This window comes from Drosophila innubila (assembly GCF_004354385.1).
Source record: "Drosophila innubila isolate TH190305 chromosome 3R unlocalized genomic scaffold, UK_Dinn_1.0 2_E_3R, whole genome shotgun sequence".
NCBI lineage: Eukaryota > Metazoa > Arthropoda > Insecta > Diptera > Drosophilidae > Drosophila > Drosophila innubila.
The window spans coordinates 21,118,996-21,140,445 of NW_022995380.1; the positions used below are offsets into that span (position 1 = coordinate 21,118,996).

Here is a 21,450-nt window from a genome sequence, read left to right on the forward strand (position 1 = left end):
GGTTGCAAAGAACTACACATTGTTGAGACACAGCCAGTGCAAAGAGAGAGACCTGTTGTCATCAGTTCCATTCTCATTCCCTTACCCTGTCCCATTCCCAATCCCTTTCCCTGCTCCGTTCTGAGTCAGCCTGCCGCAACAACCCCTTATGTCAGTTCAAGAGAATTCTGATTCCGCCGTGTGCTCTATGCTGGTGCTACGACTACGTTTTTTTTACCCAGAACGCACACTTCAACCCCTGACAGTCTGTCGGTCTGTTGGTCTGACGGTCTGCCTTCGTCAACTCCTTTACCACCATTATGATTGTGTGGCTTGTTCAGGAGCACGCCGGCATCTGTTAAGGTTAAGGCATCAGCAGCTTCGACCGCTTGACACTTGCAGATTAGTAAAGTGTTGAGTTTTAAATATATTTCTTGCTAATTGCTCAACGCACAATTAGTTCTGTGCTCCATATACTTCTCATCCTTGCATCGATCCCAGGTCACTTGCATTGGGTTGCAGTTGCACCAACTGAGGAGAAGAAGGAGGAGGCTGGACATGCAATGATTTGCATTCCTTTTGTTTATTTTCACATGTGTCCCGTGTTTGGTATTTTCTTTTTTCTTTGCTGAATTAACTTTTTGCTTGATTCATGACTTTTGGTTAATTTTAATACACATTTCCGGTTCATCTTTACTTCCAAGTAAAGTAAAAATAAAAATTTGCAGAAGAAACAAAACTTCTAGAGCGTTTAATGAGATTATACATTTTACTGAAAATTTACCTCATTAATGGCAGTCAGTCTATTAATTTCATTAGAACTACAGCTAATAGAATTGTTATAATGAACGGTGTATAAAAAAAACTTATAAAAGTATTTAATTATTTATAATATGTACATTTTTAACAGAAGTATAAGGAAAACATAATTTTTCTGCCTATAATTTCTACTAAAACAGTTTGTTGGCCACTCGAATTTGATGATAAAATGAATGGTTTGACAAGCACTGCAGGCAATTCTATATTTTAAAAAAGAATTGCCTACTTTTGGGCATTACATATTCAATATATTCCTATACTACGCCAATAGAGGGCGTGTTTTAGTAATTTAAAAGCTGAAAGTTATTGAATTGATGCATAAAGCAAATTAATATGTTCAAACTGTCTTAACTTTGCCAAAACTTAACCAATTTTCATGCAGAATATCATTTTGATATTATTTTGAACAAATTGATTATACTTCAAAAAATAATTAGTTTATAAAATTACATTTTTTGTTATTACTGTCCAATTTTTCCTTTGACGCTTTGTCTAAACCTTCAAACTATCATAAGTTTGTCAAAACTGAACCGATTTCCATCAGAATGTCTTTTTGATCAGTGTTTGGCCTCTTATTTGATTCTGCATCAAAATTACATCACTGTCAATTTTTTCAAAATTTTATTTTTTATAAAACTTTAAACTGTCATAGTTTCGTCAAATCTTAACCGATTTCCTTACGTAATATTTAATCTTGCATTAAAATTTTATGCATTTATTAAAAAAAGTATTTTTATTGAAAATGTTTATTAATAGAATTAAGATAATTATATCCCTTCTACACCCAACAAAGCAACATTCTTGCTAACATTTACATTGTTGTCCAGCGTGTTCTATAAATAAACCATTGCTTATATGCATAAATTGATTGCAAAACCCTCTGCCAGATCCTGTCTATATGATTTAACTACTGCCCGGATCTTGTGGCTGGTGAGCACAGCGTGTTCACTAATTATAATGACAAATCGGTCAATTATAATGTCATGTCATAAATTTCCAATACACGATCGATCAGGCCAAAGACAGGAATATTGAATAAAATAGCTCGTAAATTATGAAAAATGGACGCAACCTGGGCAACTTTATTAAAATAAGCGAGCTAAAGAACATTTTTACAGTAATTAACTGAGAGAGGACACTTGCGGGAAAAGCGGGGAAGAGAGGCCTAAACGGAAAATAACAAATGCAGCAACGTCAACAGCTCAAGGCAAAAGGAAGCGGGCGAATGCAGGTGGAGTTGAGTTGCAGTTTGAGCTGTAGGCAATTTAATAAAGCCAACGCGATCGAGGGGCCAAAACCTGGCTACAAAGCTGTCAGAATGGCAATCCAGGCGGCACGCCCACCACATTAAAAAGCAACTAAAAGGACGTGAAGGCGTGCTGCCAGCGTCTTTCAACCTGTCGGACTGAGAAAGAGAGACAGCGGTGAAGAGGCAGAGGGAGAGTTGAAACAATCGTGTGGTTTTCAAATTTATTGTCGACACGCACTGACTGCCTGCCAAACGCCCCCAACAACAGAGATGGCCAACACAGATTCAGATTCAGATTCACAACAGATATCCCGATTCTCCTCCCCCATGGATGACCTGAGGCGAACGTGTTCGCTTAGCGTTCATCATGCCACAGACACTTTAAGGCTCTGTTCTCCAACATTGTAAATTATTTTCGCAGCAGAACTCTTTGCTCTTACTACCAAAGAGTACAGCCCAGAGAACTCGACTATAGGAGACCCTGGAGTTATCCTTAAAAGAACTTTCTTTAACCCGACGTTGAACAACTGTCGAGTTTATTATGCGCTCGCAATCCTTTTTTTTAGAATAAAAGACAAGTTACATAAATTGAATATTAAAAAATAACTTATGATTTATCAATTTTAAATTGAACTATAAAAATAAACTAAAAAGTAGTCCGGGTGTCCACGATATTTATCACTTGTGGTAAAACTCAATACTATGGCTATAAAATTGCTCTTAATAACCTTATGTTACGAATTGCGAAGGCGACAAACAAGAAAAATATATACAGTCGAACTTTCCTAACTCGAATCACCATTATCAAAAGAAAAAGTTCGTCTTATGGAGACTTCAAAGTAAGGAATAATTTTTTTTAAGGATTTTTAAATGAAACTACAATTTATTCATGGTATATTGTGTTTTTTTTTAATTTTATTTTAAAAGGCTTACAAGCTTACTTAAAAAATAAAAAGTCAGAAACTAGTGACAACAAATGCATACATTCAAATTGCGAGCTGTTAAATTTTTTTATCGTTTTAGTTAAGCAAACTAAAACTTTTTTTAAGATGTTTTCTACATCGAGTTGGGGAAGTTCGACTGTATTTAATCTACTTAGGATATATAGAAATCTACTTATCAAGTTTGGTGAGTCTATCGTTTAAATTCTTCAAGATCCAGGTGTTCGCTCATACAGACGGATACATATAAAAATTTTATGGGAACATCCAAGTCTCCTAGTGCCTCATACCTACAATTTTTTGTACAACTTAATATACCCCTTGTACTTTTTAAGCACTGGGTCTAAAATGGGGGGCTATAATTGCCTGCAACGGTATAAAACTGTAACCAGTTCCTTTAGCTGTCCATCAGGCAGCTGACCGCAGAGGGCACGGCAGGGCACGGCACGGCAGCATCGTCATCTGAACGTTTACTCTGTTTCTGCCACAATTCACATGCCTGGCACTGCCACTGCCACTGCCCCTGACTCAGAGTCAGACTCAGACTCCGACTCAGGCAGTTCGCATTAAATCTGCGCGGCACATTCTCTTTTCGCCCAAGTTTATGGGCACAGCATGCATAGTATTTCACACAGATTGCGTCTTCGATGCTGGGTCCCCGTACCCATAGCCGGGCTCATGTTGGCACTGATTGCTGGCCAGCGATAAGATGACATACCAAAGCTGCTGCTACACTCACCCGATTGTCTTCGGGGCCCAGCAATTTATAAATAGCACTGGTAGAAGAGGGCTCTATATATTGTCGACTCTGGCGCATGCAATCAGTGGAATTTGCCAGTTGATTTTCTCGCAATCCCTCAGTGGCAATAAAATCCAAATGACGACACGCAGACGCCAAACATGTCCGGCGACCGCAAGCAAGGCCGTTCAGCGACCTTCAGCTTCGATTTTACAGGTTCAGATGCAGGACCATCAGCAACAACATTTACCATTTGCCATCCTCTGTTCATTCTCTGCTTTTATATTGTGCCAGAGATCAGTTAACAATGCTTCGCCATCAGAGCTTTTTTCTTAATTGACCAAATGCATCTATATAGGTCCAGTATCCTGAGCCCTGACTTTGTTTTCAACCCAGAGACGAACTGTTTCCGCATTTCGCTGTCGAAACTGATAGCACTTATTGTTGTTGCTGTTGCTGATCGTCAGCCCTTTGTCACTTGTTCATATCAATTAAAGTTTAATGATATTGTCGGAGAGTGAGTGCCGATCGCCGTAGGCAGCATGTTTTTAATCAATTTTAAATGGTTATTTACATTATATTGGACCTGTTTCTTCCCATATCCCGCTGTGTGCCTCCATTTATTTACACTATTTACAATTTCAATCAGTGTTCTTTATTAATTTACTTCATTTATTATTTACTTAGTTCACACTGCAAGTTACTCGTTACTTAGGACTCTAATTAGGATAGTTTATGCATTTAGTTGTGTTCGTGCTTTTTTGAGGCCAACTAACTTGGCCAAATTGTTATGAGTAAATTATGGCAAGTTTGCTAGTTCAAAATTTTGCGGATCGTTTAGTTAAGTGTATAATTTAAATTAAATTAATTACAATACCAACAACTACAATAAATTAATTAAAACATTAACTAAACTATTAAACAAATTCGATTACATACGCAGACACACAAATACAAATACAGTTACTGGTACAGTTATAATTACAGTTACACATACAACACGCTCACGCACACTTGCTGAATGGGGCTGTAGGATTAAGTGGAACAGATAGTCGTGATTATGTGTAGACGTACACGTACTAACTATGTGGTACTTAATTCCCATTGACACTTGCTGAAACTGACAATCAAACGTGGGATTAATCTTGGCAAAAGGACAAACTAAGCTGATAAATAAATAGCTTGTCAACGTTTCGTTTTAAGATTCAGTGAAAGCTCATTAAAGCTTTCCAACACAAGATTTCAAATAATTCTAGCTATTTTATCAGTATAATTTTAAAAATCTCATGATTAATTTTTTATCTCTCGCAGCTTTCTGCTTTTGTTTGAAGTGAAAGCATATTAAAGCTTGCCACAAAATGTTTACTAATACCATATTTCTTTTAATTGATCATTTTATCAAAATATGCTGAGCAGCCTTTCACTTAAGTTTGATTTGAAAGCATATTAAAACCTTCAGCGAAATCTTTCAAGTATTGTGTTTAAATTGTATGCAATTAAATCATCAGATTACAGTGAAAGCTCATTAAAGCTTCCAGCAAAAGCTTCGACTTTTGCCCAGTTCACTGGACACATTTATTTTACTCTAACTCTTTATAGACATGTATGTACTTGATTCAGTTTCAAAATAAATCGATTGTTGAATTTGTCACTTTCAGCCAGTGTCATTTGGGCTTTAATAAATGAAGGCTACTTTATATTAATTTAAGCTACGCTAACTACAATACGACTTGGATCACATGTGTATGAAATGAATGCCACAGCAATTGTGGCCGTTGTGGCAGCTGTGGCAGCTGGTTCAGCTGGACAGCAGAAGGCGGCAGCTGGGGCAGCTGAGGCAGCTCGACTGCAGTCTGCACAGTCTCTTTGGCTGTGCGACTTGCGACTACTTGAGCTTCAAAAATGTCAACAGCCCCTTTTGTATCAAACTGCGATCAATGGTCGAGTCGGCGGTGTAACGCACGCCGCTCAAGTTGCCATCGTTGTGGTCGACAACGCCATACTCGCCAACGATGAAACCATCGTCGGTTTTCTCCTCAACGCGATACTTGCGATAGTTGCGTCCCTCGACCACATAGGCGACTTTATCATCATCTGACTCATCCGGGTGGCCCCTTCTGCCCTCATCCGAGTTGCCATCATCACCATCATAGCCATCGTCACTGCCACCGCCATCGCCGTCGCCATCGCCATCGCCATTGCCTTCGTCGTCGTAGTCGTTGGCATTTGCGTTGGCGTTATAAACCACCGAACCACGTCCCCGGTCTATGCCACGATTGCGACCGCGTTGCGTTGTTGCAGATGCTGCAGACAGCGCTGCTGCTGCTGGTGTTGTAGTTGTTGTTATTGCTGGAGTGGCTGGTGTTGTTGCTGTGACCAGTGAGAAGCCAGCTGAGCCAATGTTGCTGCTGCTGCCACCCTGCAGGCCATGGGCTCGTCCGTTTGTCATAACACTTACGGACTCCTCAATTTCGTAATTTTGCTCTGGGGTCGGTGTGTAAAGCTCAGCGCGTTCGGTTGTAAAATGTGGTAACATGACCGCAGCATCACCAGCTGCAGAGGATGAGGATGATGAGCTGCTCGAACTGGAAATGTATGAATAGGCGCTGTTGCCACCGTGTGTTGCATGTTGGTGCTGTGCGAATTTGGAAACACACTTGACTAGATCTACACAGCAAGAGAGACAGAGACAAAGAGAGAAGAGTAAGATACACACAGTTTGTTGTTTGATAAGTTCAAGATTAGTTAAGTTATACGTGCGTTGTCGCTTGCCAGACAAAGAGTCTCATAATTACACTGGGCTGCAGGTATCAATTTTCTATTTTTTAAAAAACAAAATCCAAGCTGAACAAATTATTTGTTTATCAATTGATTGATTTTTTTGTGCAAATATTAAATGTATACTATTTTTTATAATTTTCCTTGACAGTGCATTTTCTATTTACTTATTATTTAAGCAGTTCGAAAATAAGAAGATCGATAAATTACTCGAAAAAAAACATTCTCTAATTTTTTTTTTTTTAAATTTGGTGTGTATCAAAATTCATATAACGTGCATAATTTGTAAGCTAAAAAAAATTAACGTTTAATGACAAATTGGCTAAGGAAATAGTAGGAATTTCTTAAAATCTCTCCCACAGACTAGAAAGTCTTTTAATATGTTAATACTGAGTTTTTAAAACTTAATCTTGTTATTACTTTGCAACCTATTAAATTCTAAAGATTAAATTAATTTTGTTAGTTCTTTGCTTCCTATTAAACTCTAAATATTAAATTAATTTCAAATTATATTTGACTCTGAAGGCCGTATTTTGAAATTTGTCATTAATACGTCAATATACACGTATCTTTTAAATAGTTATCTATAGATTTTAGTTAACTAGACAGTGAAAAAATGGGCCTGAGAATTTTGAAAGTACTAAGCACTGAGATATTCAAGAGACTGCGGTTTTTCCAGAACTTCCATCATTTAAAAAAGAAAAACATTAAGATCCAACCGGCATTCCAACATTGTTTCACATCAGTTGTTAAAGCTAAGCCCTGAGTTTGCGAACTGACTAATTGTGAAGTCATAATGTAGGCAGTCATGAAACGACAACCCAAATGAACGCCTATTTAATGGGCGCAAAAACCTGCAACACAGTGTAATTTGTTTAGCCAAAAAAAAAAAAAGACTCACCTCTATTGGGCAATCCTTTGGCATTTTGATTAGAATGTTGAAGCGACAGTGATGAATGCTGACGTTGCTGTTGTTGTTGTTGTGGCTGTTGCTCCCAACATGGACGATGTTGTTGCTGTTGTAGACTTGGACTTTTTGATGATAAAATTGGCTCCAATAGATGGCGTTGCTGTTGCGGTTGAGGCTGTGGTGCATTCAATAAATCATAAGGCAATCTATCCAAATTGAAGAGTACACGACGCGGTTGTGAATTGCCCGCATTTATTGCCGTCTGCTGATGCTGTTGCTGATGCTGTTGTTGTTGTTGCAGTTGCTGATTATGAGTTTGGTGATAATGTTGCTGCCAAGTGCTGGGCCTGACAGTGGCCGACGTGCTGCTCGTTGCTGTCTGAGATTCCATAGATCTCGCTGTTGTCGTTGTTGTTGTTGTTGTCGCTGTCGTTGTCTGTGCCTCACCGAATGCAATCCTCGACACAATTGCCGGTCGACGCGAGGGCACAAAGGTGCTTGGGGCAGCGCCCGGTGGCACAGTTGCACTCGCTGCCGTTGTTGTTGTTATTGTTGGTGCTCTTGTTGTTTTTGTTGTTGTTCCTCTCGTTGTGGTGGCTTTGATTGTCGTTGTTGCAGTTGCTCCTGTGGTGGTGGGCGAGCTGGTCGTGCTGGCCGTTCCAGTTAGCGGCCAGTAGGTCTTGGCAGGCTCTCCATAAACCTTAGCTGGCTGTGAATAAACTTTCGCTGGCTCCGAATAGAACTTCGAGGGTTGTCCATAAACTTTCGCTGGCTCCGAATAAACCTTCTCAGGCTGACCATACATTTTCGCTGGCTCGGAGTAGACTTTAGCTGGCTCCGAATAGAATTTCGAGGGCACACTGTACATTTTGGCCGGCACAGAGTAGAATTTGGCGGGTTCCGAGGCCAGACGTGGCATGGGCTTCAAACTGTCGCTGACATTACGCTGTGCCTCGGCCAAAATGCCAGCTGACTTGTGCCAACCACTTGGCAGATGCAGGTCATCCACGTTCTGTGATATGGAACTGTATGATATTGATCTTGACTGGGGGCCATGACCCTGTTTGGACCCTGTGTCGTGATAGATTACCGTCTGGAACGGCAACAATTTGTCATCGGCAGCTGTCGCCTCGCTGACATTTCGCCCAGTGGCGACAGAGCTGCGAAAAGCCACCGAATTGGAGCGACTGGAGGCGGCTGCCGCAAGCAGTGGCGCCGCCAAAACATTTTGTATGTTGGAGGCGCTGTTCAACGAATCGCTTTCCACATCCATGACATCGGCAGCCAAGCGTGGTTCGGTCTCCTCAATGGACAATTCGCTCTTGTGCGAACGATTGACAAAGTCCACACCGATTGCACTGGGAGCACTGCTTCTGTGGGAATGGGAATGTGTAAGGGAAGAGGCATGTGAGGGGGAAAGAGCAGGGGAAGGGTATGCCTTGACTGCTGGCTGTTGAGTGTGACTAATGCGACTGCCACGTCTGCTGGAGGAGCTAACACTGACAGCAACCACCTTGACCTCATCGCTGGCATTTGGTTTTGTGGTCGACTTGACGATATGACGCTCAACTGGTGCATCATCCAGAAAGACAATCTTGCTGCCTGTGGTAACCAACTTGACGACCTGTTTGCCCTCAGCGTCTGTCTGCTGCTGGCCATTGGCATTGCGGTAACGTGTCCTATGCTCAAGACTTCTCGCACTATTCAATCGGCCATGTCCCTCGAATTCCTCCTCTTCGCTGTGCAGGCTGCGCTGCTGCTCGTCGTGATCGAGAAGTAGCTTGAGAAACTCATTGCCCGCAATGAGTTCACTCTGTCGCAAACCAGAGGAAGGTGCAGGAACTGGTGCAGGGGCAGGTGCAGGGGCAGGAGCAGGGGCTGGGCGCGTATAACCACAGCTCAACATCTGCAATGATTGAGAAAATGGCAGCGATTTAGTTTTTTATGTTCATGTCACAATTGACTCGCAATTTCCCTCAATGCGATTTTTATGCAAATCAACTGCCGCATGATGCATTCGTTCGACTAAGCTTATCTCAGCGATCTATTTATATATTTGCGTAATTGAAATATCATTCGTACTGAACTTTAATATAGTTTTTATTGCTGGCTGAAATGTCTTCATGCCACCTCAACTCACAGTACGAAGTCATGCTCTGCTCTGAAGCTATGACATTTAAATAATATGATTACGAGCAATGTATTGGCTTTATTAACACATCAATGGAATGCAGCGGCTCTGTTTGATCTACGACTACGAGTATGTGTTGCTTGTGCTGCATGTAACTGGCCAATGTCATAATTATGAACAACTGACAAATGGTTAGTTAAAGCGGTGGCAAGTGGCAGCTAATGAAGACAACATATGAATAGCCGACACTTAATCTTTTTAACGCTACAACGAGCTCAACTCCATTGGGAGTATCTTTGGGAAAGAGTCGAGCCAATGAATATGTAATGAGGGGATAAGCCAATAATTTTTTGCTTCAATTGATCTAGCAACTGTATGAATTTAAATTTAATGTATCTCATTCAAACATAATAATTTACTTACTTGAAAAGTAATTAATTATAAACCAATTACATATTTAATATTATATTTCATTATAATGCAATAATTATACATAAAACATTCCTTACAATATATACAATAACAACTATGAGAACTAGTTACTAGCTCATCTACTCAAAAATAATTGTCTCTTTTAAGAAATAAAATAAATTATTTTCTTTGACAGTAAAAAAAGCTCAACTAATTTTGAGCTTTTCAAGAAATAATTAAATCAATCTATATCTATGTTTATTATTTTTTTTTTTTATTGGCCGTAACTATTATGATAATCACCTATTAGCTCTATATAACAATCTATCAGTAATTTCTAAATCTCACTGTCAAATATTCATTATTATATAGCCTTGACTAATTTTCAGATTAATAAAATTATCATTACCTCATTTGGTTTCTTAGAAATCAACCTTTCACTCTGAATAAAACAAAGAGTTTCAGGAATAACCACAAACATTATGGTTAAAATATATTAAAGATTACGGGGGATCTTTTGAATGCACTAAATTTGTAATTGAAGATAGATTTCTTTAAACATTCGTAAATATTTAATTAATTTGGAGAGCAACATTTCTAAGTTCGAATATTAAATAAAGCAATTGTCTAATATCAAGACATAAACTATTTAATTGTTTATAAACTATTGTTATGTGCCCATTATTATTATAATGTGCATGACCTTCTCTTTACCTTTTCTTTTTTATGTTGTATTTCAATGTGCTTGAACTAGTCGCTCGGCTAGAAATATATACATATAAATCAATTTAAAGCAAATCAAAATTCCGCCCCGCTGTCGACTTTTAATGCCGCAGCGATAAAAACTATAGTGAAAACAAAAGACTTAGGACACGAACTTGCCCTGCAACGCCTCTAAACTAACCAATTGAACAAGAGCTCAGATAAATGGCAAATAAAACACATTTATTGCGTTTGGCAAAATCAGCATAGCTAATTGTAATTGAGATAAATCACACACACACACACACACACACACACACACACATACAGAAACACTTCTATGGGCTATAAAAGTTAATGCAAATGGAAAGGCACAAATTGAAAATCGACCAAAATAAATAACTAAGATACATCAATAGTTTTGCAACAATGTCAGCTCTAATTATAAATTAAGTATGTTAAGTATTTTATTATAAATTCAAACATAGAGAAAAAACTTTTAAAATATTTTTGCACTTTTATATATTAATGTCAGTTAATAATAATTTAACCACATTATGTTAAATATTCTAAATAAAATATAGCTTATAAATCATACAACAACAACAACGACAACATCCGGCAGCTTTTCGAGCATAACTGCAAATTGCTTGACAGCGCAACGATGTGCAACAACAACAAGAACAACAAATGAGATTAGGTGGGCGCCACGGCGATCGCTTGTCGTTAGTTGTTATTGTTTTAAAGTGAACATTTCTAGATCATATTTAAAGCGATTCTATCAAACAATTGCTGGCAGCGAGAGCAACCAAAACACCTTCGCACATGTGCTAAAATTACAGAGTAAACAGGCGCAGGCGCAGTACAAACTATAAGCTGTAAGCTGTAAGTTGTTAGCTGTTCGCGGTAAGTAGACTGGCCAGTTACCAGTTACCAGTTGGCAGTTGCCAGTTATAAGCCAGCCGGAGTTAGTCACCAGTGAGGCCTTGCCTTTTATGTCTAAAATTGCAGAAGTTACTTGGACTGTGGCTGCTGCGGGCAGTGAATGAGCATTTAACATTGACACACAAATTGCTGAAAGTTAATAACAATGCGAGCAGAGTTTAGAACAATGGCCCAAAGTGTCTCTAGGGCTAGTGTCATGTATTTGGTTACCCCTTAAACAACCCCCAGTTAATAATAAACAAAAAAAAAAAAAAAATAGAAATAAAATAAAAACAAAAGACACACAAAAACGTTCTAAAAATACAAGAAACGACAACTCGTTTCTCTTGATATGACATTATAAACAATCTCGCAAACATTCCTTTCCATTGTGCAGAGTTACTTGAACCGACTGGTCAGTGCCATTACGAGCTTTAATGAATGAAAATCAAATCATGAAATTATTTGAAATGAGTTCAGTTTTGTTGGATCTAACCAAAAATAGATAGGCAATCATTTATCCTAATCTTGATTGATTTATCAGCTGACAATTTGGCTACAAGTAATGCTAATCCTGTTAGACATTCTTTTGCACTTAGCTGGCATCGTCATCCAGTTATCATTTGTAATTTATCATTTATCATTCAATTGTTGCACCTTTCACAACAGCGTTGACAATTTTCACGGCTGTCAACTTAGCGGAAGTGTCAAAGTGCCACATTTGCTACTTATGTAGAAAACTAATCAAAAACGACGGCGGCGCTCCAAATTGTCTATTGAAATTCTAAACGCTGTTGTCGGTGAAACTCAATGAGATATCCGCCTTAGCCAAATCAATAGACCTGTTGTTATACATTTAACAATTAAGCAATAATCACGCCTTAATGAACGGCTCTTACGTGTACTTGTCGCTTTCAAGTGCCGCTTCAAAAAACTTCAACTTTTAATTAGCCACAATCATCCACAAGCCAAATAAAGAGACGAAGTTCTTTTATGAGTTGAATTTTTTATTTTGCTCACAGGTTGACAAATTCAATTGCGTTTCGCTTTCAATTTAAAAATCCGTCTCAGTTTGAATTTCAATTTCAAATCGTTTAGTGTTTCGTTTTGATTGAATTTCATATGCAAATTTCGGAAGTGTAGACTAATCAATTAGGTGGTCGCTTCATGATTGATGTGGCAACCAAATAAAAATTGAATAAAAAAAAAAATAAACAGGATTCAGTTGCATAAAAACGAATGACTCAAGACACGAACTAGCCACACACAGCGACTAAGCGATTTGCATAGAGAGTTGAAACACGGAAAAAGTCGACGGGCTATAATAATGAAATGTTTTCGTTTATCAAATTCGCCTGGTCAACATGCAAAAGGAAAGAGATAGACCATGTTCGCTTACAAGAATTGGCCAGACCGCATAGTTTTTGTGTATTTTATTTCTTTGTGGTGTGGCTGTAACTTTTATGTGGCCCAAAGCATTTTGTTGTGGGCGTTGCAACGTTGAAAGGAGCAGCAGCAGCAGCAGCAATTGAAGTTGCAGTTGCAACAATGTGAATGTGTCAGCCATAAGCGTCTGTTGCCAAGCGGCCATTGTTTAATTGCAGCTACCACCCGCTGCCTCTTTAAGCTGGCCAATGTTGCAACTTGCAACGTGCAACTTGCAACTTGTAACTTGACTTGTCACTATCGATTCATCGATCTTCGACCAAAAGTGCGGCCCACATTAGGGCCACTCAATGCCACAAAAATAACCACACCAATTGCTATGTTTCCCTCTCTCTCTCTCTCTCCCTCTCTGTCTGTCATAATAACACACATTTATTAATTACACAGCACAACAAACAACAGACAACAAACACTCCTCGCCTGCTACACTAGATTCTACATATCGTTTTGCTAATCGTCATATGCATATCACACACACAGATGAAAGAAAAGCTGACGCTGGCTTTAGAATGTTGTTGCACCACGCGACGCGACGCGACGTTGCACCGCAACCCACCTTGCCCCGCACTCAATCAACGTCCCGCCCGCTGCGCATAATTTGCAAATTGCCATCGTCATCGACGACGACGGCGACTCGCCAGTTTCTGTATTAGTTTTTTTTTTTCAGTCTAAGTTTTAGTTTCATTTTCATTTTCAGTTTTGAGACTCTGTCTCAGTTTGTGTCTCGCATAACCGCGCGCAAATCGCGTGCAATTATTTAGCTTACTTTGGCCATAGTTAACTTCACTTTAGCCGACTTTACTCTATTTAACATTACTCACAATCAACTGGAGCTCTTCGATTGTTGTTGTGTCCAGCGCCACAATACACATTACCATTAACCAACTGGGCTCAAATTAATAACAAAAAAAATGCATTCACCAGCTCGCATTATGGATGATTTGGGCCAATAAATGTGAGCCCGATCAAATGCAGACATTAAAAAAATATATAACACTGGCAATTAATCCATTTATTACATATTTTTTTTTTTTTGCAAAACATTTGCCAAGTGAACAATTGTAATTGCAATTGCAATTTTATGATCAAACCATTAAACAGCGACCAATTCAGCGGTAGCCAAGCCAAAACGCCAATTGCATTGAAACTCTTTACTTTTTTGGGTTGATCAACTCGTATTGATTTCGCTTTGACTTTGATTAAATTGTCCGTAATCTCCCGCATAAACTTGAGCTCACTCTGCGTATGCGTAATAAATCATTTTCGATTGTCTGACAACTTGCAGCAGATCTTTTAAAAGTTCAATGTCGAGAATGAAGTGAAGATGAAACCTATTTGGTTTATTGGCCAACAACAGCCCACATCTTAACCCGGCTTTTGGCAGTCAAAATAACTGCGAAACATTGTGGAAAACTTTCGAAATTGTAGGTTATACAGGTGAGCTCATACTGGTAGCTATAATCGATGAGAGTCTTTGCTAGATGCTTGCTGCATCAAGAAAATGTGCAAGACATTAATAAGCAATACTAGAAAATTACTAAACAATATAGTCTGGGCTAAGCAAATACAACAACTGACCGAACTACTCAATAAAATATTTCGCTTGTTCGGTAATTCCTATTAACGTATATGAAAAAACTTTACGATTTTTGTATCAGTGTATTATTGATTGACATTTAACATACAGCACAGAACTTGATATCCAAACTTCTTGCAAAAATAAAAATACTGTATACATTTTTTTTTTCAATAATAAATTGATTCTCAGATTCGGAGATGATGATGTTTCATAAATAAAAGACTTTCCTTAGGTTTCTTTCGAAAAATATACTGCTCAAAATCTTTTTAATTATTAAAAATCTGCTCCCAAAAGCATCTCCATGATTAACTTGCCAAGCATAATAATAAAGATATATTTAGGATTGAATAAATTTAAAAATTAAATGCATATTTCCTAACTATTTACTAACATTTAAGCATTTTATTTTATTATAAATTATTATTAACTTACCAACAGTAGAAATACCAATTGTAGATACCAGCAAAAGTGTGCCATGAGTATGAGTATGCGTTGAGTTGAGTTCTTTGAGAATTATCCACGCTGACACGCTGACTGTCTCTGCCCTCAATTAGCAGTTTAAATCAAGCGCTTTAATGCCAAACTTATCTGTTGTCTTTTTTGAGTTCTTAATGAAGCTCACTTTCTTTGTAAGTGAATCAAGTGAATCATTTGGCCGTTTGTCTTGTCTGCAGTTGAATCATGCTGAAAGTGGGAAGCATTCTACAGGGTCACCTTTGATTCTTTCCTCTTTGTGTTATGGCTTCTGATGTGTTTATGGTGTGTATTGTGTGTCTTGTTAATGACTGAAATTAAAGAACAGAAGCGAGCAATTAAAAAGTGCGCTCATCCAAAGGAAAATTAAATTGACGGAGTTTTAAAAGCAAAGCTTAAATAAAGAGAATAAGTTGAATAAGCTAAATGATAGCTTTATTTAATATTAGCTAAGTAAAACTCTATTTTAGGATGAGATAAATAATTTTTAGGAAATTAGCTAATTTTTCTGCTCAATAAACAAATAGAAGACTCTTCACTCCAGGCTATAAATCCAATCGAACTATTGTTTGATCTAAGTGGTTAGTGGGGGCAAGAACATTAAAATGATTACCGAGTGAACATCTAAATTGCAAAAATGATGCATAATTTAACAAAGTTATTGGCTGGCATTAGCAAAGGCAAAACAAATTCATTGCGAACGGTAATCAATAAACGGCGGTAGAGAAAAAATACAAGTATATATTAAAAACAATATATACATTCAAATGTCAAGGTGCATTTCACACTTGTGAACGAACAGTGGGGCAAGTAAGATAGAAGTGAGGCAGGTGAAGCAGGTGAGGCATGCAAAACATACAAATATTCGAACAGACAGAGAAATATTTGAGCATTTGCAGCTAATTTTTAAGAGTTGCCAAATGCGATTGAGTCACGGCTAGAAGAATCATTGAACTTGTCTAGCAACATAGCGGGGGGGTAAACGGTGCAATAGAGGGCTCAGGCGTGGGGGATGGGGGTGTGGGGAAAACGAGGCAAGAAGAAAACAAGTCGCAACAAGTTGCAGCAGTTCCAGCCCAAGCAAAACCCAAGCACAAGCAGATGCTAAGCTGTTTAGCTGTTTAGTTGTTTCTTGCGATTTCAACATATTTATAATTAATGACAAATATTTTGATAGCCACAACAATTGGCATGTCATTGAAGCTGGCTTCGGGGTTTGGGTTTGGGCTTGGGAATTATTTCTTATTCGATTTTTGTGGCAAACTTTTGGCATACTCATCTTATACCAATTCAAATGGCCCGAGGCGCACATTAGCCTTTAGCTTGATTTCATATTATATATATATTTGGCAAGTGGCGCCCTTTCTGCACGCTTCAATCACAAATTAATTTAATTAAAGCCTCAAAGTAATTAGCGAGCACGCAGCCTCAAAACTCAGCAGCATTTCCGCCAACAAAATAACGAAATATGTAATTAAGCCGTAAACTAACTAAGCAAAGTCAAAGGTGGTATAAAATAATAAACTAAAAATAGTTGGCCAAAAGAGAAGCCCATAATGCCTAACTATAAAACCAGTTCTAGTTCTTATCAAGACTTCTTCTCTTCACAGTTCATATAATTACTCATAGTCATAGTCACAGCCAGTTTGAGCGTTCAATGGCTTTTAATTACCCAGGAATCTGTCTATAAGAAACAAGCAACAGAACAATATGTTTATGACTAAAAATTCAGCTCATTAAAAATGAAAGTTTCTTGACCAAAAAAATGAACAAAAAAAGAATTCGCGCTAAACTTGGCTCATTAATTAACCAACACACATAATGCGATGCTTATGGAAATTCCTTTTTGATTCTCCACTTCTTTTAGAATCTTGGCTTAAAGTATCTCGCTGTTCTCGGTGTATCTGGCAGCTTGTGACGCATTTCTTTAATGATTTGTTATTTTTTGACAGTTTGACACCTGCTGCCAGCTAGTTATCATTATTATTAACTTATGTAACTGAGAACAGACCGAAAAGTAAAAGTGCTGGTCACAAACTCATCTAAAGGTCGTTGTTATCTAGAAACCAGCTCGACTCCTCAGCATTCTCTCTCTCTCTCTCCCTCTGTGTAACCTGAGCAAACAGGTCTTTGCTGCACCCAGAAATGAAACCAGACAGTCCGCAAAAACTAGAAAGAGTATTGGTAACTTCATAAGGAAAGATAGAGTAATGCAGTCTCAACGAATGGAGATCGCTTACGAGTATGATATAGATTATTTGTTAAAGGAATGGGAATGAGAATGAGAATGGGAGTGGGAGTATACAAAAAAATTTGTCACTTGACAGTGGCAATGGAAGTGGAAATATTGACTTGGTCTTGCACTTGGCTTAGACGACTTCGACTCGTGCATGGCCAATGGCGTCAAATTTGCAGCAGTTAGTATATAAATTAGAATGCTAATCGATGGCTGATGGTTACGCCCAGAAAAATCAATACAATAGAATGCTAGCAGAATTCCGGTTAATAAACTTGATTGAATTGAAAGAAAAAATAAAATATAATAAATAAACCAGAAGTGAGGCAAGTTAATAAATTGTTACTAAGTACGTATATGGGACAGACAGACAGACAGAGTACAATAAACTAAGTAAAGTGTAGTGTGTGTAACAAATGGGTCGCAAGTGTTGAACTTGTGACAAATTGTCAAAACATTCGCAAATACAAAAGGCAGCAGCAAAAGTCAAATGACGATTGCAATTCAATTGACAAAACAAGTTGAGGGACGGACAGGCTCAAAGACAAGCCAAGGGAGAGGCCACACGGCGTATGCGTTATTTGTGAGACAGGCCGAAACTGAAGCAGAAACAGAAACAGAAACACAAACTTAAAACTGAAGCAAAGTCAGACAAATGGCCGCGACCATTAAATTGTTTATATTTCCATGGAATTTCTTAAAAGTTTATTGCACTTCTTTTATGATTACTGCCAAATATGAGACTCAGCTATCGCCACAGTGCCACATTGCAGTGTATATAACTATTGCAACCAGTTTGGTCTACCAACAACAACAACAAATTCGCTGTTAACAATTTGTTAATTTAGCTTAGCGGCGTTAATTATTGTGGCTTAAAGCTCAGGCTATAGCATTGTTGTTGCCATCTTAGAGTGTGTTTTGGCCCGTTGCCGACTGCACTGCAATTAAGCTTTTAATAATAATTTGTATTAAAATAGTTGAACGAGTTTGGCAATGGGCTGCCGTTTTGCAATTTGGCATAGAATGTGCACTAGCAAAAACTAAATTACACAAATTACACGTATTAATAAAATGTCTTAATTGTTGTTGAATCCAATCGACTGTGGCAATACAAGAAAGTCAGTTAATAAAAATTGTTTAATCCTACAATAAAATGAAAACAACCTGGCTCAAATGCGTAAGTTTTCTTTGCGCCTTAGCAGAAAATTGATTAAATTATCACATATGTCATAATTAATTCAAACAAAGCTGCATTTATACCAAGTTGCAACCCGTCAATGCTCAACTACATTTAACCCTTAATTATGGACAAGCAAAGTGGTAACAAATTACTAAATTATTACTTCCAGACGCCGTCTCGTCTGTCCATCAAGACACAAAATACTTTTAGTAATATTTCAAACAACAGGCGGGCAATGCTGCAATCTCCAACGGATGTGATAAACATCTGCTCAATCAAAATTGATCTACACGGCTGTCAATCAAAAGGCAGGAGACAAAGGTGCCCCACTCCCCACCTTTTCACTCCCCTACTCCCTTTCTGCTGCCTAGAAAAAAGGCTTTTCAATATGCTTTGATTTCGTTAGCGTTGCTTGCCACAAAGGCTAACTGTAAGGCAAATAACAGCTACACACACACACACACACAAACACTCGCACACTTTCATCGATGACCTTGACGCAAATCACTGGCTATTTTCTTGTTGTTGTTGTTGTCTGTTTGTTTTGTTTTCTGCACCTTTTGGCCGACATATTTTCAGAGCAGTTGCAGTCGCTTTTTGGCTTTAACTGTGGCTTTCGGCTTAGGTTTTGGCTCAGCGTTTGGGCCGTGCAGATTTCTAAACACAATTGAAGACAAATCCACTTTATAGCCGTCAAAAAATGTAAGAGAGCAAAAACAAAAAATACATTGAGCAAGGCAGCAAAAATTAAAAACTTAGCAAAAACTTTGAGTACAAACGGCGAACGACAACAACAACAATTCAAAACAACAAAAAAATGTTAAGCATAAAAACGCGTTTGCGCATAAAAAACGTTTTGGCCAATTTTTAGCGATTTTGGTTGTTGTATTTCTGTTAGTTGTTGTTTTTGTTTTTATGTATTAACCGTTACTTTTTTTTAACCCGCTGAGCTTACCAATGCACCCACCACATTTGTTGTTGTTCTCGCTGCTACTGCTGCTGTTGTTGTTATTATTTTTGTGGTTGTAGCTGGATTTTTAATCCCGTGTTGTAGTTGTTGCTGGCGTCGCTGCTGTCGAAGTTGATTTTGTGTATTTGATTGTTGGGCTTTCTATAATACGAGCTTATATTGTTGTTGTTGCTATTGTGATTGCTCAGTGCAATTGTTGCTAAGCCGTTTTTTTAATTGGAGCAATATTGGCGCGCGTCATATATACGATATTTAACGAAGATTTGTTTATGGCTTTTAGAATATGAGTTCGTTTTAATTTTAAATTAATTTTTTATTAGTTTCGTGTTTTTTATTCCAGTTCTTTGTTTAACTGTTGCTCTTGGTTTTTGTTTATTGTTATTGTTTTTTTTTTATTATTTGTGATTTTATTTATATTTATGCTTGATTGTGCCGCACTCACACACTCTGAAAACTATATATTTAACTGACTTTGTCGAAAATGCTTGCATTTATATTAAGTTTGAACTTATTCGGCCAACGGTGCGTATGGGGAATATTAATATATGACTTTTAGTACTGTCCTTAAATATGTTTTCAGCTGTGTTCTGCTAGCAAATACTGCGCTGCAAGTTAGTCTCGCTTAGTTTGTATACTATATTTAGTTAAGCTTAAAGAACTTCTAGTGCCACTTCCAGTTCACTTAAAGTTCCAGTTCCACTTGCAGTTCCAGTGCCACTGACTTTCACACAAGACACAACACAACGACAACAACAAATGTTCGAGAATCGTATTTGAATTTGAAAGATATATATGTGTATTAATAATTCTGCAGGTTGTGCCGTGCGTCCGTTTGGCTACAGCGTCCACAATTAACTGAATTCCCACAGCGATCAGAAAACTGATAAGTGCTTGGCTGGCTAGCGCCCAAGAAGGCTGAAAGCTCAGTAAGTCAGACTCTGAGACAGAGTCAGAGTCAGAGCCAGTCTCAGTCTCAGTCTCAGCCACCGCCAAGTGCCAAGGCAACAACAACATAGCCGCTCAAGAAAGGCAAAAGCACACTCACACACACACACACACACACACATGCGCACGTGCAAACGCACACACTCGCAGAGTTACATAGACAGGCAGGCAAGCGACGCACAGTGGGTCAAAGGCGAGGGAGCGCATATGTCATATAGCATACCTATTTTGGTCATACGTTTAGCACTTTTTCCACTTAATTTAATCCTTTTTCTACTCTTTATTATTATATTGTTTTTAAATTGATCCATAAGCTTTATTATATTATATGCATATTCTTTTTCTATATATTTTGAATGAGATGATCTCATTTCAAATACAAGAAAATCAACTTATGATTATATAATAAAAATTCTCTCGTTAAATTATTAACATTTATTTTTTTATTTTATTTAGAATCTTATTCAAATACAAGAATATCAACTTGTCATTAAAAAATAAAAATTATTTTGTTAAATGACATTGGACCCACAGTGCGACCTGCTGAGTTGATTTCCATAGGCTAGTGACGTAGAATAAGCTTTTATGGACTAATATATCAGCAAAACACCAACTCATAAAAAGCTTATAAAAGATCGTATGCTCGCTCCACTGTCAAAGAGTCGGCTTCGTGTGAACATCGTGCTCGACCATCGGTCATCGTGTCGAAGCTTTGAATCTTCGTGTTGTTGTTATCAATGCATTCTGTGCTGCCAATCACTGTTGCCAACTTAGCTATTTTATAGCTAGCTCTGGCTTTTTTCAGAGTTCGTTTGCTGGAAAAGTTTCAAAATTGATATAAGCTGAAAATCTGGTTATTTTTAAATATATCTCAGCTAAGTTTTGCTATTAATATTTTTGGTAAATTTGTGAAAAAGTGCCCAAAATTACAAATTTATATGCTTTCCAGCCAGTTAACAGGTATTGTTCCCCCCAAAACTTGCCAGCACTGGTGAGGAAGACTGCCACCCAGTCCAAAGGTTGCCACCCTGCAGAAT

At 38.0% G+C, this 21,450-nt stretch overlaps 1 protein-coding gene across 1 annotated transcript; it reads right to left on the reverse strand.

Moving 5' to 3' along the window:
- Positions 1 to 4,359: 4,359 nt before the first annotated feature.
- LOC117792876 (platelet binding protein GspB) lies at positions 4,360 to 13,901 on the reverse strand. Its single transcript, XM_034633182.1, has 4 exons — positions 13,851 to 13,901; positions 8,884 to 9,228; positions 7,407 to 8,790; positions 4,360 to 6,394 (listed from the first exon to the last, which is right to left on the reverse strand). The coding sequence occupies exons 1-4, from the start codon at positions 13,899 to 13,901 to the stop codon at positions 5,613 to 5,615; spliced, it is 2,562 nt and encodes an 853-aa protein (XP_034489073.1). The 3' UTR covers positions 4,360 to 5,612.
- Between the last annotated feature and the right edge of the window lie 7,549 nt (positions 13,902 to 21,450).